General features: G+C 38.5%; 2 protein-coding genes across 2 annotated transcripts; one reads left to right on the top strand and one right to left on the bottom strand.

Moving 5' to 3' along the window:
- The first annotated feature begins 6,908 nt into the window (after positions 1-6,908).
- Positions 6,909-14,430, top strand: LOC107217133 (D-3-phosphoglycerate dehydrogenase). The gene is made up of 7 exons (XM_015654545.2): positions 6,909-7,139; positions 8,556-8,701; positions 11,036-11,187; positions 11,671-12,023; positions 12,108-12,326; positions 12,638-13,069; positions 13,673-14,430. Exons 2-7 carry the CDS (start codon positions 8,567-8,569, stop codon positions 13,918-13,920), a joined length of 1,539 nt encoding a protein of 512 aa, XP_015510031.1. The 5' UTR covers positions 6,909-7,139; positions 8,556-8,566; the 3' UTR covers positions 13,921-14,430.
- Positions 13,980-17,674, bottom strand: LOC107217044. Its single transcript, XM_015654436.2, has 6 exons — positions 17,556-17,674; positions 16,867-17,473; positions 16,363-16,480; positions 15,982-16,203; positions 15,607-15,816; positions 13,980-15,524 (listed from the first exon to the last, which is right to left on the bottom strand). The coding sequence occupies exons 2-6, from the start codon at positions 17,019-17,021 to the stop codon at positions 15,468-15,470; spliced, it is 762 nt and encodes a 253-aa protein (XP_015509922.1). The 5' UTR covers positions 17,022-17,473; positions 17,556-17,674; the 3' UTR covers positions 13,980-15,467.
- Between the last annotated feature and the right edge of the window lie 945 nt (positions 17,675-18,619).

Genomic DNA, 18,619 nt, shown 5'->3' with positions numbered 1-18,619 from the left:
GGTTTCACCTCACTCAAGCCTGCAGTGAATAGCTGTGTGCATAAGAAGAAAAACACTGCTGTGAGTGAAATGTTACAAACAAAGCCATTGCCGGAACAAACAATTTCAGAAGAAAAGTCAAAGTCAAAGGCAAAACCTTTCAACTGATTGTGAGAGCTGATCGTTTTATGTGTGCAATTTAATGTCTTGGGAAAACAAACAAGTGATCCGGAAGAGTTTTTTCAAACCAAGTATTTTTTTCGTAAACGAAGAGAATCGTGACTGTTGTTATTCCTTAGATTTTCTAACCATTCCACCAATTTTGAGTTGCCACGAAATTATTATTATTATAATTTTCGAAACAACGATACCTCGGTTTATAAGTAAGAATTGTCAAAATTTGTCATGTTATTGTAGCTCAAACGTAAAATTTACTGCCGATTTGAAATCAAGACATGTTTGAAACTGTCGCTATTTCCCGCCATTATCGTGACGTCACTATCCAATATACCGTAATTATCTAACCTCACTTTAAATGAGGTTAGAAAAATGGCGCGAATTCAAAACCGCGTATTAGCTCTAGTTTACTTTCTATTAACTTTCGATAAATTGAATACGTAAAAGATCGTTTTCTTTTCTGATATGTACCGGTATTTATAAATGTTCTAACGCGTGAAAATTTTTTTATAATTTCTTCTAACCTCTGGCAAATCCAATATCTGGGATAGATTGACTAAAACGGTTGTGCCCAATTAAATTCCTGCGGCAGAGAAAAACATGTCGATACGGTCAATCTGAAGGACCATAAATTGAGTGATAAGATTCGGCGAGATGAGAACATCTGGCCGAGCCAGAGGGTACGGAATGTCAGTGATATTCAGGCTTGTTTCAGGGGACGCGTAACCGGCGACGAACCTCTTTAGGTATCGAATCACAAGTCTTCCCTCGACATCCCTGACCTTGAACGAAATGTCTGCGCAAGATAAGATACGGCACGTGCCCCGATTCATGCCTGTATCGTACAAGTTTCTCGATCCAGGGCTGCGGAACCGGTTATTGCCGAAGATAGAACTTGACGTGAATATCTTTTACCCGGTTATTTCCAGTTCGAATCATTAGCTATCGGCAGTGATATTTGTACACTGATTAACGGCTCCGCCGGCGGTTTCGCAAAGTCTGAATAAACTGAGTTGTGTAAAACCGCAGTTATCTGCTTAAGGGGATCGACCCGCAAATAAAATCGTAATCCTACGTTACATAGGTATATGCTATAAAGCTGCTGATTTCCTACTTTTTTTTTTTTTTTGTACATGGTTTTGGATCGGAAATGATGTCCCATGTCAAAAAATAATTACCGCAAAATCTTCATTCTTCTTCGTTCAAAGATATCAATTTAGAAAATATCAAAGATTTTTCCAGAATTGTTTTTCGACGTGGGACATCAATTCTCGTCCAAACCGATTAAAAAAAGGAAAAAAAAAACAGCGGCTTCGTAGCGTATACGTATCGTAGGTACGTAACTTAAAAGTTACGAGTAGATCTTTTAAAAACATTCCCTCAGAGAGAAGAAATATCCTCGATCGATAGAATTTTCGAATTGATAAATACTCGCCATCAGCTCCCTACTTTCCATCCTTCTACTTAAGGTTTTTTAATTAATGCTGCCCGGGGAATCCGGACTAAGTCTTCGTTCACGATTTACCTCAAGACCACCATAATGTTTTCTTTCTCGTTATTTGACCAGGTAATTTATTCCGATCAGTGGTTTCTATGCCTGTAACTAATGACGAGCTTATTTGTTTTTATATCTGGATAAACCAATTCAGGTTAATCCTGTGATTCAGGAGGTGGTGAACTGCAAATAATGGTACCTTTGAAACGAGAATTTCCGGTATCTCCGGCTTTCCATTCCATTTTAAACCGTCTACAACATGTGAGGTACTAAATCCCGGATTCCTCAGGTGCACATAGGTGCAGGTGATGTACTGTGTGAGGGTTTACACTCTGGGATGTGTGCAAGGTGTGGTGGCATATGGTGCTGAGGAAGTAAGGCCGTAATGCGCTCTTCTGGGATGCGATAAAGCCTGCAGATCGTAGGTTGAGGTAACTTTATGGACCATCCGAGAACATCATTTCCCTTGACGAAAATATTCATGTCTATGTCTCAAGATCGTCGAGCGTGGCGATGCCGCCCTTACATATGATAGGATGAAAATTGCGATACGTCTAACATAAAACTCTAAAATTCTCTAAAATCAATAGGCTGATTTTTTACTAGCAGCGCTTATCGGTCTATCGAACAACGTGCACTGTGTAAGGAAATTTTGCTGTTTTGTACCGTCGGTAACAAAGTCTGCCTGTCTTACCGTGGCGTCTAGATCAGTCGATACTGCAGGTGTTTCTGTAAAATTAAATCCAAACAATTTCAGCAATTAACTTGGAAGCGGGAAAATTTATCTTTCTTTCGACATTCCTCGCCAACTATTTCCCCGTTTCTTCATCCAAAAAAAAAAAAAAAAACAGAGTTAGACTCGTGGCAAAACGAACGCGAGCGTTGTTTCGATCGCGTTTCTTTAACGCGGTATCATTGATCACCAATGACCGTTTCGTTAGCGCGCTAATCTTTCAGCATCCCGCACTGCAGGGGAAGATAAATTCGGGAAGGCAGGGCTATTAAGCCGAGGGCCCCGCAAAACCTAATATATTTCAGAATGGTGATAAACGAGCAATCGGGTCAACCAATAACCCCACGCTGAACAGAATTCCACGGATCCAAGTATCTCGCTACGATCACCGGGTCCGAGGAGCTGTTCATCATACAACCACCTCAGACATCCCCCGCGAGATCTATAGATCCCTCCCCATTTTTCACCAATTTTTTATTGCAGTCATTGTATTATCCCGTATTTTCATATGGCAAAAATCTCCAACTTTGCTGCCGCATTTTTTATGCAACATCCCGTCAGCTGTTCTCTCGCTGCTTGAATCAACATACTGTTTGTTAATACATGCGGCCCCGTTCAATCGTTATCGTATTTTTCTTAACGCTATCCAAGAGGTCACGGCTCGCAGTCGGCGAACCAGTTTTATCCGGAGCTCCGGTTCTCGACGTCTGGGTTCTACTCTCGTGTAATTCCCCTGCAAACCATCACATGCTTCTGCATAATCTAGTCCCAAATGGTTTCGCCATTCCGTCCATTTGCCGACGATCGCCGCGAAATTTGACGTATCACGGATTCATCGAACCGGAGATACGGATTCTACTTCACGCCCCGAAAAACTCGTGGTTCATAATATAAATTAAGGCGAGAATATCCGCTTTTATTCAATTTTTATGCACGCCCGTGACCCAAGCCTTCGCGTATTACGCGTACAAACACACATTTTTCAAACACAATCACGCATCGCGGATTGTGTTATCGTTGGGCATGTAAATGCAGGGGAATAGAGATATGGAACCGATGAGATAGCATTGCTGGGGGTAGGATGTTTTGATACCACACGGGCAATCTGAGACGGCGTTTTGCGCATTGCTGCAAAACACCGACCCGACAAGCATGTTTATCTCGAGTTGGCGCGATTCACACTCTAAAAACCTCTCCGTCTGTAACGCGACTAATCTGAAGTCCAAACAGTCCTAAGGCGATAAAAGATATTCATATTTTACAAGAAAATTACAAATTTTTTTACCATTTACAGGTACAAGGTTCTTGCATAGTACATTAAAATTATACTTATGTCATTTTTACAAACGAAAAACTTGGAGGACAGTGAAAAAAAAAAAAAAATTTCACATCCTCAATATCCCAAAGATCAACACAACAAGATTATAATAACCTTTCTATTTGTTAAATAGCTCACAATAAGAGAAATTTCTAGATGTCTTCACTATTATACAGCCCTTAACTATCGTCGCTTTTTACCATTATCGAAAAACAATGATCTGGGTACAAAATAAAAATGACTTTTGTAGATCTAACCAAAAGATCTCTATATCTAATACTATTTATTATTGATCATTATTATTATGTTTTCTATCACAGCCACTCGTACTTTGTTGTACCACTTGCGATAATTTGATGTCAGTGTAGCAGGAAATTGATTTAAGGCCGTATAATTTGGCTAAAAAAATCTACCAAACTAAGCAATCAATTTTAATGCTGGACAGTATCGACGGCGACAATTTTCGATACCACCTAATTGTCTTCTAGTTCCAACAATATTTTCACCGTTACATTTGTAACGAACATGTCCTGCGTCTGACTAAGATAAATTTGACTGAAACGAGCGATTGCACGCAGAGCACTAAATCTTTGAACAGTTCAGGTAGGTCAAGTAACGATATCACCTGGAATATCGACGCGGTGACGAATAATTAATTTCTTTAATCTCTCCCTCGTCGCTGAGCGGTTATTTTCCGCGCAAAATAACCATCCGCGTACCAATACTACACTACTAACCAATACATGTAGATAAGATTATTCTCTGCTGGGGGTTCCGCGCGTCAATCGCGACACCTGCTCTTCGACTTCCTCCCTCCCTCTCACCCTGAGCACCGGCAACATTGATCACACGGGGCCGCGTCTCCACGAGTTACGTCAGCTCAAGTAATCGAAGAATAAAACTGGGTATAGATACGCGTGCGGTTCATAAGGGCATCGAGTTATCTCGGCGTTGAACATACAGTTGGAAAAGCATGGAAACATTGCGCATTTATTGAGACCCCCAGCAACCATCGCCTAGTGCCGCGGCTGTTGCGTCAGACGATCTCTGACATCGAGTTGTTATTGATGTATGCTCTTATTGTTTGTGGTCGGACTGCAGATTATTCGTAAGACTTGTCGTCGTTGTTGATTTCATTTCGTCCATTGGTTTGTGCAGTGGTAGGTTTTATGTCTAGGTTATACAACGATGAACGTCGATGCCGAGAATCGAGACTTGCTCGAGCTTAAACGGAGGTTTCAAATAATTTAACCGAGGCCTGAAGAGCAAACGCGCTCAGCCCTCGGCTACGGATAGTAATATAGTAAGGGGGTTGAAGTTCCGAATTTGACAAATTCCCAAAGCGCCTGATTGCGAATTATTTGATGGCGAAACTTGAATTAATGAAATTAAACTTTGAAGAAACAATGAAGCTTCGAATGGTCGGAAAGGCGATGGCTCAAAGTTCCGAAATGCAAAATTCCGGAAATTCCAGTCACGATAGAGCAAAGTTTCGAAAAATAAAGTTTCAATGGAGTAAAATTCCAAAAATCAAAATATACTTATACAAAAATAAATAATATCGAACATCCCAAACAAAGAAATATCAAATTGGTGAAATTTCACCAAGCCAGAATTTCACAAAACTGAAGATCTTCGATCGTTCAGAATTTCTATTCTTCAGATTTTTAAATTTTCTCATTTTGGCTCTTTCGGAACTCTGACTTGTCGGAGTTATGCCTTTTTGGCATTTCGTCCTTTCACAATTTTGCACTTTCAGAATTTTGAGCGTCGGCTTTCGGGACATTCGAAACTTTAACGTTTCATCGAAGTCCGATACCTTGACTTCAAATATCGCCACAAAAAATTCGGAATTTGAAGCAAATTGTTGTTAGTTTGTCCACGAAATATCTGTATTTTACATTCAAACGACCCGATTATGTACCCGATCAAATCCTTGACGTGTGTACAATCCGCGTCCCTAGTGACTCTATTATTAGCAATATTAGCATCGAGGATTGTACAGTGCGAGTATTCATTGTTTATTGACTTTCATGTAAATATATAATGCGTCAACGATTTCTAAGGGCCTGGGGTAAATACCGAAAAATTCAGAACCCAATTTCAGAGGCGGCGTTCTTATCTAAATTATGCCTAATGTCTAGCATCTATGTTCCATCGAACGATCATTGTCTCTACACTTATAAAAAGTACGAAAGTGATTTCAGCCGGTGCGAATCGATCATTCCAATGTATTATTTTTATATTTGTTCGGCTATCGCTTGAATAAATTTATATACTTACCGTCTCTCATCATTTCTACTACTTTCAAATTATTAAATTCCAGGTACAATCCACGAGACAGACTAAACGAGCAAGGTCTGAAATTTCTGGGAGTTTGAAAAATATGCTGTTGAAAAAACCGCGGGAAAAGATGCACGGATTTGAATCGAACGTCATCGAACAGGTTCAAGAACAACATTGAATTCGTTTCCTCGATATTTCAACTCGCGTGGATTATTTTTATTCCCTATTTTTTCCGCCAACACATCGCCCGAACGTTTCACAACAATTTCACAGTGGCAAACAATAATATACGTGGTCTATTTTCGACGAACGCTATTGCAGACGTTTTTGCAATATCATATAATACAATGACGAAACTTGCAGATTGCTCCGACACGCGATGACGTCCATGTACGATTGCGCCTATTACGTGTGACTCCAGAAGCCGTTAACACGTTTGTAGCAACGTTTCTTGTTGAAATAACATTAATGCTGACTGAACAATTTACTGACAAACTATACAACAGAATCGTCTCACAACGACATAGGCTCGTGTCGTAAATTGTTATTGTCAAAATCGTGAGTAGCGGTTATCGGTCGACCGATGAACGGAGTCGAGTGGCAATTGAGCGTTGTGAAAAAAATACGAGTCGTGTGTGTCGGCGTACGAGCGTCACAGCGTCGAAATCCAACGTTGTCAACAGCATCTTCGGGGTAAATCGGTGGGCCAACAATATTAGCAAATAAACAAATCATACGTTGGGGAAAAATAGGGGAAAAAAATCGCGTTGCGTTCGGTTTTCAACTGCTTCGCACACACTCGCATTGCGTGTAACGAATGCACGCTGGTTGACCTGGTACGCCCAACCGTCGAACGGAGAGGGAAATGCGGAGCGAGAGGCAGTTCCTTCTTGTAAGTATATAACCAACACCGGGGACCATAGTAGGCCAGTATACGTACCGCATCGTATTAGATAGGACGTTGATTCGTTCGGCTTGGAACTACAGACTCCATAAAACAACACTTGAGATAGGTGATTAGAGCGAGACGAGTCATTTGTCGATGAAAAATTGTGTTGGAGAAAAACTGATTGACTCGAAGGAATTAGAAGCTCGATAAGAAGCTGATATATATACACACATATATATATATATATATATACATCTGAAAGGTGAGATTTTTTATACCTATACATTTAAATACGCACGTTGGTGGGAACCGAAAATTACTCTTCGTTCAATTTGACGCGTGACCTGAAAAGTTTATGTAAAAATATTTAGATTGCTAAATATCGGGGTCGACGTCTGTTTCAATTTTCGAACAAGTGCGCTGATCAAAGTCTAGTCTCGCATATAATACCTCGGAGTGACCAACGGTTTTCGCTTAATGTTTTGGCCTACGCTTGAATGGTCAGACAGCGTCTGGTTTCATCGATAGTCTAAAACTCTATAAGTCGTATCTACGAACCGATAAGAAAAATTGAGAGGTGATAATTGACATCCAATTTTCATTGTCGCGGCTTTATGGAATTATGCTGTTGAATTCCATTTTTGTAACCATCAATTACTGTGTTTCTACATTTGTTTTTATTCGTTTCAATGAATTTTTTTCTCTACCCTCGAAAGGGTAATATTTTTTTACTACCTACCCTACGTACAACTTTGATCGCACACTCTCAATATTACATAATAACACTTGAGAAATGTGATTGTAGCGTGTCAGAGTATTTTGAATATATTAAATAAACTCGGCTTTAAAGAAAATACATGACGGCATGTTCGCTTGTTTATATACGATATTGTTATTGGATCGAGCAAAAAACATTCGACTTTGCCACACTTTGTACGAGGGACGAAATTCTGTCAACGTTTATTTTAACTTTTGTGAAAATTTTTATTCGGCTCGTTCGATAAGAAAGAAAATTGTATTTTTCATTTCTTTAAATTCCACTCGCGGATTTCAATACACATTTTATAGTGTATTGTACTCACGGATTCAACAAGTTTTCTCTGGTACAAATGCAACGGTAACAATTTGAACAAATAAATAAATAACGCTTCGCACAACCTCGTATAGCGAACCTCGTGTAATAAAATCGTTTAGGTGTACAATTTCATGTAACGAACCCAAATAGATTCAGCCTTGCAATTGCAAGCTGCTGCTGCTGCGACAGGCGCCTAGATTCACCATGCCCGCTCAGTATAATATTATGATTGTTAAACCGCATTATTGCATGCAAAAGTTTCGCAATCCGTACCGCAGAGCCGTACTGCAGTTTACTAATTCAAGACATACAGCATTGCCGTCTGACAGCGAACAACGCAACGAGTTTCAATTAAATTTAATAAAAAAAATGTCCACATGCCGCATGTCGCGGAAGGACCAGAAATTACCCAGGAAATGAAGTGGAAAATATATCCGCTTCAGTTTTTCGGAGCCGGAAATTACTTGTGTATCTTCATTCCGTGTTTTGTTTTTATTACTTTTTTTTTTTTTTTATCGCCACAGTTTAATTACGATTAATCTACAGAAACTCAATCTTAGAGTTTCGGATTAAGAGCCTTATCTAACTTTTTACTTCCTGCAGATACTGCCGAGATGCCAATAGCATTGAGAAGCGTTTTGATCAGCGACGCCGTCGACGACGCCTGCGTCGCCCTACTAACAAGCCATGGGGTCCCCGTAACAAAAAAGTACAAGATGTCCAAGGAAGAACTTCTCCAAGAGATCAAAGTATGTGTAAAAAAATACAGGTTATGATCATTTCTACCCGTTTTTTAATTGGGCATGCGTAAATCTTGGTATTAAGAGCGAAAGATAACTTTTCTCAAGAATAAAAAGATACGGTGCTACCTGTTCGGTCCAAATATTTAACGAGAATCACGAGTACGGATCGGGTAACAAGTCCGACAGTCAATATGGCCGCCAGTTGACTCACTTGCAATTTCATTTCGGCGGTACCATCGCATTCAACACTCGCTAGTTGTCGGACGATGTTCCAGCGCGAAGCAAATAATGGCAAGAACGCCTGTGTTGTGTTTTCATCATCAACGAACGCCTGAGAACAGAGAAACTGGCTGCGAAAAATTCATTCATAGGCAGGCAGATGTTATTTACCTAAGTGCAGGCTTAAGCTTAAGGTTCGAGCAATTACATGAGAATAACAATATTTTCGTACAATTCGAACTGGAAGACAATCAACAATCGCGGAATATGTAATGATGTTGAAGCAGATACGACGTGTATGTATTATTTGCTCGGTAAACACCAATAGAGCATCCACCAGTTGCATGGTAATCCCTCAGACTCGACCGGATTGAGACGGGCAAATGATCGTGTATAAAATACATGTAAACAGACCTCGCGCTAATCGTAAGTCAGATTATATGCGTGATCGAAACCACGTGATGCGTACGTGTACATGTGAATTCACCTATTATGTAGGCCGAATGCCTCGAAGTTAGCCGATGCAACGTACGTGCAATCTGGTTATAACCAGTTGCCTGGCTTCGAGAACCAGTTAATAACGAGGGTCAATGTACTATTTTTCTTATTTTCCAGCGAGCCGTTCTTCTCGTGTGCCTCTCTCTTCCGTAAATATATATGTTTGTTCGATTCTTGTACACGCACCCAAGCTGATTCCGTTCGCACAGACCATTTAGCCAGAGTGACTGTCGGTAACAGATTTTTAAAATTACTTCCCTTCATAGTGTATGTATGTACGTTCCACATTATCCGCTGCGCTCATTAATTAGATAAGCTCCCCGACTACTCGTTACTCATTTGCGACCTCGATTAGATCACAGATGTTTGATTTGCATATTGAAATAAGACGCTCTCGGTCATTGAAAGACAAGTGAAATTTCAGCGGGTAGACATTTTCTGATTATTATTATTATTATTATTATTATTATTATTATTATTATTATTTTTCAATGAATTTGTATTTTCTTTCACGTCCTCATATAAAAAAATTTCAAACATGGTATGCTTCCACATTACTTGAACGAATGTTTTAGCTTCTGTTACCTTGCAAATTCCTCCTTCATTTCGTCTCGTACGTATGAAAGGTATATAAATAGAACCGTCTGCGCAGGAAGCATATATGCTTTTGTATGCAATGTATGATGTGTGCATGTATTACAGCAGGACCGTTGTAGAAGTTTCAGATGCTCGGGTCTAGAGTCGGTTTAACCTGTCATGATCATAAACGAAAGTTTTCAGATTTCGTACAGCTATTTTTTTCTTTTTTTTTTACAAATCTCGAACTTAGTGGCATATCTTAATAGGTATTTGAAAATACCTATAATAATTTAGCTTCATAAAATTCCCAAGGCTTTGCGTCGGAATTCTTCAAACCACTGTGGCAGCTATCGCAGATACTCATAACATTCGATACAACCGACAAGCAAAACACAGAGTCGAATTCCAAGCATAATAATAAACGAAATGAAAAACAAGCCGCGATAACACGGCGTTGCGGGAACACATGTGTACACAAGATGCAAGTTTTCATACATAACACGTAAAAGGTCATTAAAAAAAAGTTAGAGTCTGACGGAAGGAGTAACTGAGGGGACTGTGGAAGTTCGAGATTTCGAAACTTTGCGTCCCTTTCATTGTTTATAACAATGGTATAAATGAATATAACTAGCTCATACTTTCAGGAGTGTTTATTGGCATATTTTTAAATAATTATATCGTATGGCATGGTTTCCAGGTCAATGATATGGACGGTTCAACGTAATCAGTCCAACGAGGTAAAATTAGTTTTACCAGGATTCCAACCGAAAGGGTAATCCAATCCGGAGTCTCATTGTCTGTATCTTTTTATCGGGCCCCTCTCTATCGATCCTCTCGGAAAGTATGAGCCGGTTATATTCGTTTGTACCGTTGTTATAAACAATCAAAGTCACGCAAAGTTTCAAAATCTCGAAACTCCACAGTCCCCTTAAAAGAAAACCAAAAGTTAACCTTGAATCGTCTCTGATATGCCGCTACTACGAAAGTCTTGACTATGACTACTGAGCTAACCAATTTATATAAAATTTATCTGTTTTCATGTAGCACCATGATGGTCTGATTGTTCGATCCGATACCAAAGTTACCGCTGAAGTATTAGCAGCAGCCTCCAGTCTTCGAGTCGTCGGTCGTGCTGGAACCGGCGTTGATAACATTGACCTTCAGGCTGCAACTCGTAAAGGAATCGTTGTACTCAAGTGAGTAGAAAGCCTTGACATAAGTATTTAAGTTTAGTTATCGTTTGGGTTTTTGTATTCTACAATTTTATCGGAATCCCGAAACAAATATAATCTTTGAACATGACTCCGCACATTAGTAAAAAAGATTTCTTTGAACCTGTAGTGCTGCAGAAATTTTCATTTAGATTCAAAGATTGGCACAAAACGTCAGAGAACTAGGATACGGAAAGTGTAAATTGAAATGCTGGCATAAAATCAACATGGCCGCCGTTTGTTGTCTCACCTGCGTTTTCGTTTTGGACATACGATCGTTTTCAAAACTAGCCAATTGTAGAGCGATATTTTACGCCAAAGAAAATAATGGCAAGAATAGTTTGTGGTACGATTTTACCTTCGAGGAATTTCTAAATCCTGAGAATTCAGCTTGACACGTATAGGTACATGTGTATTATGAATCAACGCACGTTGCTAACAATTTGGCGTTAATTTTTATTCCCACAGCACCCCAGGTGGCAACAGTATAAGTGCTTGCGAGATGACCTGTGCTCTGATCACATCATTGGCACGAAACGTCGCACAAGCTGCTCAGTCACTGAGAGCGGGTCGATGGGACCGAAAATTATACTCGGGGCACGAACTGGCGGGAAAGACTCTCGCGGTTCTGGGACTAGGACGCATCGGTCGGGAAGTTGCGATAAGGATGCAGTCCTACGGGATGAGAGTGATCGGATTTGACCCGATGACCTCTACGGAGGCTGCCAAGGAATTTGGCGTGGAAAAAATGGAGTTGGAAGAAATTTGGCCCCTTGCCGACTACATCACAGTTCACACACCCCTCATACCACAGACTAGAAGTAAGTGTAAGACTTTTCCGGGAAAAAGAGATGGGAAGAGTGAAGGGGAATATAGTTATCATGGTATTTTCTCAATATATGCAGATTTGATCAACGCCACAACTTTGGCGAAAAGCAAAAAGGGAGTGCGGGTGATAAACGTTGCTCGTGGTGGGATCGTCGACGAAGAGGCTCTTTTGGACTCGTTGAAAGCCGGACATTGCGGGGGAGCCGCACTTGACGTATTCGTCGAAGAACCGCCGAAGAATCCCGCTACCTTGGAACTGATTCAGCATCCGAATGTCATCGCGACTCCTCACTTAGGTAAGCAATTGAAGCATATTCTAATTTGATCTGATCGTTGAACATCAATGTTCTCGACGGCTCTTTTAATTCCCTCGCGCTTGATCATTGAATACACAAAACTGTGAACCTCTGAAGTCGATGGCACAGAGAATTTTACTTTGAGGTAGAATTAATTCTTTCTTTTAAAAAACTTCAAAACGAGTAAATAATTCGACAATGTATAACTTCTTTTATCGAAGAGGAATCGTTTCAAGTGACTCCTGATCCTTTCGAAGGTGCCTTTGTGTCCCTTTCAAGTAATATCAATAATTTCTCGAATCGATCAACAGGCGCAAGCACAACGGAGGCTCAGCAGCGGGTCGCGGTTGAAATCGCAGAGCAATTCCTAGCAATATCTGGTAGATCGACAGCGTACTCGGTGACTGGGATAGTAAACGCGCCAATCCTGACCGCGGCATTATCGGACGTGAATGCGGCGTGGATAAATTTGTCGAAGAAGCTTGGACAACTGGGTGGAAAGTTCCTGAAAAAGGGGTCCGGCAGTATCAGCATCGAAAGCCAAACGATCGGTTCCGATATGGAGAAGAAAAAGTTCGTACACACGGCCGTTTTGGTCGGCATACTCGCCGGGCAGACGAAGAATGGACTGAATCTTATCAACGCGCCAATTCTCGCCAAAGATATCGGCGTCAGTATTAAAGAGAGTCACGCCGATGGCGAAAACGCGGTTGCCGTCAAAGTTGGTCAACACCAAGTCAAAGGTATTAGAGAAACACTTTGCTACATCACTTGTTTGTGCTATGCATTCTCAACGATAAGCGAGCCTCATCGACTATATTGATGTGCATTCAGAGAAATCAACGTATTCATTTCACATCACAAGAGAAAACATTCCCTGAAAATTTGTTAAACGATATTTTGTTTATACAATTTATTGATAACGTTAGATATTACTATTGTTCAAATTTAATTTTCTTATCGTCTTTATTGTGGTTGATTTTTTCCGATTTTTATCTTATCATAAAGTATTCAATATTGTCGACGAGATTCACTTTCGGTCGAGAATATATAGCCAATACATCTTTAAGGACATGTAGCAATCCTACCCTTATCGACCGAACGAAGTCAGCCTTTTTTTCCCCATATTAAATGAACAAATGAACGGAAAGGGTTCAAATTTCGAGGATGCATCGCTCTTTCGTAGCGAAACTCATGAAAATTACTCAATCCGAAAATCTTTAAAAAAAAAATTAGTGTTATTTATCGGTAAAAGTAAGACTGCTACTCGCTTTTAAAGTCAAATTAAATCAAATTTTCGGGAACAAGTTTAAGTCTTCACATCATTATTTCTTTTCGTTTATCAGGAACTGTACGTGGAGCGAATGAGCCGCTGCTAATTTCCATCGACGACGCGATCTTCTCGAACGGCGTTCCTCTCGTCGATAATCTCTCGCTGTACCGAGGAAGCGGACCTGGTGATCTGGCGAGTATCGTAACAGCCTTATCGGCGAAAGGAGTTCAAATCCAAAGCTTGAACTCAGCCGGAAAATGGTTCGCGGTTCAAACGAATCAAGAGATCACTGTGAATGTTGATGGCATCGAGAGCTTTTGAATTGATTCGAGCTCTCGCTATAAAATAAGTTGCAACCTGAAGAATTTTTTGTGATTCAGTATTGTCAGATCGTAATGTGATAGGTCGTGTTTTTCCGTACGTATTAATCGTTAACATGCCTGTGAGTTACGCGAAGGAAACGTGCAGGGATCGGAAGCTTTCTTCATTTATCGATTCATCGCGATCCGTACATTCCTTATATGTACTTTCAGAACATATTTGAATGTTGTACGATAAATTTTTGGCAGTGCCAAAATATCACGTAATCAAGACTTTTTGTTACGGTTTTGTAATAGACGAGCAATATTCAAGGTGTATTAATCTCGTCTCCGTAATTTTTGTTCTTTTTATTAACTAATTGTTAAGTATAGATGATATACACTTGGAGCGAGACTTTGTAATTCTTTAACAATTTAAGTGTCAAATATTGTTAAATAAGTTTGTTGAAACAAAATTTTTCATACTGTTTTTATCGGGAGATTTTTAACGAATAAATGCACAAGTGCGAAACCTTGTCTTCCCTTTTTTATTATCCATATCAAATTTCACAACGATCAAATCATAGGATAATAGTAGGGATAAATACAACGTGCGTTAGGGAAAAATAATTTAAAGGCCTCTCGTATTGATAATATAGAATATTAAATTTATTGCAATATACAAATATGTCTCGGTTGTACGAAATTTCTTAAAACTAAGGTGTCTAGATGTTTTGTAAAAAAATAGCAAGACCTGCAAAACTTTAGAACAAGGCCTTGGTACGTTCCTCATACTTCGAAATTCATCATTTCTTCGTTTGATGTGTTTGTGTTTATATGTAATTACAAAGTATGCTTAAAAATCCATATTATACGTAAAACGATACGTATGAAACTATTAAGTGCGACATTGTGCTTAGGGTACGTACAGAGAGAAGGCCTCATTCAAGATTCAAATCTAGACACCAAGAAATTTGGCAACAGCTCTGTATTAGCTACAAGATTCTGATATGAGGTAAAACAGCATAACGGAGGAAGGATGAATATATCTCTTCAAACTTTTCTAATACTGTTATAAAACCCCTTGGTGTTTCTTTCTAAGTGATGTTTCAATATTGCGTTCGCGATATCAGTTTCTGAGAAATACTTATATAATATCCATATACACATATCAACTGTTTTTATAACCTATCGTAGCGAAAAATGTAAACTAAGGAAAAGAAAGGAAAAACAAATTTAAGAAAGAAAAGAATACATATTGCAATATACGCAAGAACATAAGCGTATTTAGTTTAGTCATGTTTTTTTTTTATTCCTCCACGAATCTCAGATAAGAATGGCCTCAAAACGACGCGATAATAGTGCTGCCTTAATTTTCTTGCAAAAAAAGAATGTATGCCACTTAAATAAACTTCGCAAATATTTAAAATATAATTTAATCAATCGCAATAACGGGAAGAAAATTAAACTACTCGACACATAAAGTTACCTGAAATTGATAATAAGCGTTAAAACACAGGAAAATCTGTGTTTCTGATTTCCTTAAAGTGAAAAAGAAAGGTACGATCCTCATATTTCATTGTAGCTAACGACTCTGCAGCAATTAAACGTGAATGCAATACCATCCTGAAATTGAACAAATTCAGAATCGTTAGCACATGTATTACTAAAATCAAAACATATATTGTAAACATTTCTTTCGACTTACTCTGACTAGCGCGGGTAAATCGAACCAGAACTTTTGATTCGGTAACATTTCCCAACCTGTTGCTCCCCTCAATAGTTTCAAAGCTAATGCTCCACCCAAGAAGTATATTCCACTGAATATAAATAGTATTATAACTAGTACTGACCCTGTAGAAAGGCCTCCCACATGCATTGCTATTTTGCAAGCTTTTGGTGAAAGAAGATATAGTTTCTGGAAAAAAAAGATTGACGTGAATAAAAATGACGGTAGAGTTTTTGAAGATTAAAACGAATATTTGTTCAAGCTTCTTCGCTCTTGGAGATGCTTTATAAATGATGAGATGAAAATCAGTTTTTAAAAGCCTTGTGCAATCGGGTTTGTAGCTGATATACTTACAAAGTTTAATTCCTTGCTTATATTGTATAATACCAGTTCCGTTGGGATATCGATGACGTGATGACAAAGAAAATTGATGGTAGCGGTCCTTTGAATTCCATCAGTTAAATTAAAGGGAAAGAGTATCTGCGGCTCGCTATTCGACGCAAATGTTATTGAGCTACTTTTGTCAGCAGTAGCCAAACTTATGGACTGATTGTTGGTTGCATTATACATGCATAACTGAAATTATAGTATAAAATATTACGTAACCCCAATTGAATCTCATTAATAAACAATATACAAATATGCTCAATTGTAGCTAATTCGATGGAAAGTTCAGATGCATATTAAATAATTGTGATTAAAGTAGAAGGGGTGCAGATCTGAGAAAGTTCCTACCGAAACACCCTTGGGACTAATGCAGCCGATTGTATTCTTTCCGGGAACATTAAGAGAAGCGTCACTACACGGGTGAAAATAAAATGTCACATTGTTTTTCGTTGTCGACTCGATGAAACTGTAACAGAAAATGAAGGACTAAAGAAACGGAACGGTTTGGTTCAAGCCTGACTACTTGTGCTCAGATACTGGCTAGTTGGCGATGCGCAATTAATGGTACATAAAGGGAATTCCAAACTCTCGATAGAGTAATTAACATCTAGGATAGATTGGTCATGGCCTTGGTATTGGCATTTTCAGGTATAGCGTCAACAACCATGTACGACAAATTGAAATGCTCTAACTTATTTCACAGCATATTCCCTTTTACTTGGAATAAATTCTTATCATAAATTAAAGTGGTGTGAATTATACGACAAATCAAAATTTTATGTATGTACGTATATTATGTGCTTGTTATTGCGCATGATTTAAAAACGAAGAGGTTATAATTTTGTTACTCACCCGTTGAATTCACCAGGAGGAATTGATGAAAAGTCGTAACCTTCACCGTTTGGCATAACGCATTTGCAATTCGTCGACGCAACGCATTCTCCGGACGCATTATTTAATGATAATAACGTTATAAATATGAGTAGTATTGCATTGTCGACGGACATTTTTTCATCTGATATATAATTTGTTTGACAGCCGAGTTGCGTCCCGTATTTTTCGACAATAGCGCCCAATCTGCCGGGGCGTTACGAACAATCACTGTATAACACAACTTATAGCATTTACAATACAATACACAATACACACATCCCGACATGGATATGTTTCTCAAACTTTACGCTAGGTTCGTATTGGAATAAAAACGTGTTGCCTATAGTGAGGCGCAACAGATCATTAATTTTAACCGATCCCCCATTACGCCTTATTATAGGCAACACAAGTCCTTGTTCATTCTTTATTAATTTAATATGAAAATTCGTTTTGATAGACTTAGGTAATGCGATGAATTAATTAGGGATCGAGTTTCTTGATGCATTTAGGAGATGTTTATCCCGAAGGGCTCCTTAGGTCGAAAAACAATGACATATTTTCTTTTTCAGACTTCTTCGACGACATTCTGTAATAATTAAAAAGAAATTATTGCGAAAGTCTGAAACGATTTTCTTGTGCTACGTGAACTCAATAAGGGATCGTGTTACCAGATGATGTTTTTACTAATAAAGATATCCCCGCACACGAAAAATATACACACGTATTAAGACCGACAGCTTTTCATGTTTCTTACTCCGTTGTGCCGAGAATCAGAAACAACAAATTGGATTCATATCTTTTCGTAAACTTTCGGAAAGAAACGGTTGCAACAACTTATACCAATATGTTCCCATGTCACTCAGATAATACAGGTCGCGACACTTGGAGCAGAGAAATAAAAAAATGATATCACATAAGTTTTCACTGATATTCACAATTAGTAGGTAAACATGATTTCGAAAGGCATAAATATTACGTATGATAATTTGGAGTTGTTGCAAACAGCAAATATGAAAATATGCGGCTGGAAAACAAATTTCTAGATATTTTCTTAGTTATCGGTTTTATATGATGCTGTAGATGTATTTTTTGCATATCCGAGGATATTATTACTACCCTTCAATAAAACTTCACCAATATACATAGTGCTTGTTGATGATATGTTTGAAAGATACCTTAAGCAATTTCATTTTTCCTCTACCATGATTCAGGGTTTATTGTTATTATCTCTCTGTTTATTATTTGTTTCTCGTATCATCTACATAGGCACAAATCTACCCCAATTAATAATAACAAAAGATGCAATTATACTCAGCAATTTGTATTCTGCCATGGGTAATAATTTCTAATTCAAATTATTCTCATTTATTACAATAAATTCTTGCTTTGTTTCCTCTTACGAACAAATTCTCAAATTGATGTTATAATTTATTATAGAACATATGCTTATTCAGCTTATTACTTAGCTAACTATTACAACACTATTGTAACGTTAAAATAGCTTAACATTACCTGCGGTAAAATCGCTGATAATAATCATAAATCAGAAACGTATAATCTACATCGTATATTACGTTATACTTGATTCCGCCGAGAGCATGTTAATGTTTTGCCTCAAATTCGCTCGTTTATCAGCTACTGATTTACTGTATTTCTTTTCTGTTTTCTCAATGAATTAATGTTCCGATTTAATCAGATCTTGAAATTTAATAATCATTAGAAAATCATAATT

This window comes from Neodiprion lecontei, chromosome 4 (assembly GCF_021901455.1).
Source record: "Neodiprion lecontei isolate iyNeoLeco1 chromosome 4, iyNeoLeco1.1, whole genome shotgun sequence".
Lineage (NCBI taxonomy): Eukaryota > Metazoa > Arthropoda > Insecta > Hymenoptera > Diprionidae > Neodiprion > Neodiprion lecontei.
The sequence above is the reverse complement of the archived record's forward strand: the minus strand, read 5'-3'. Positions and strand labels throughout refer to the sequence as shown.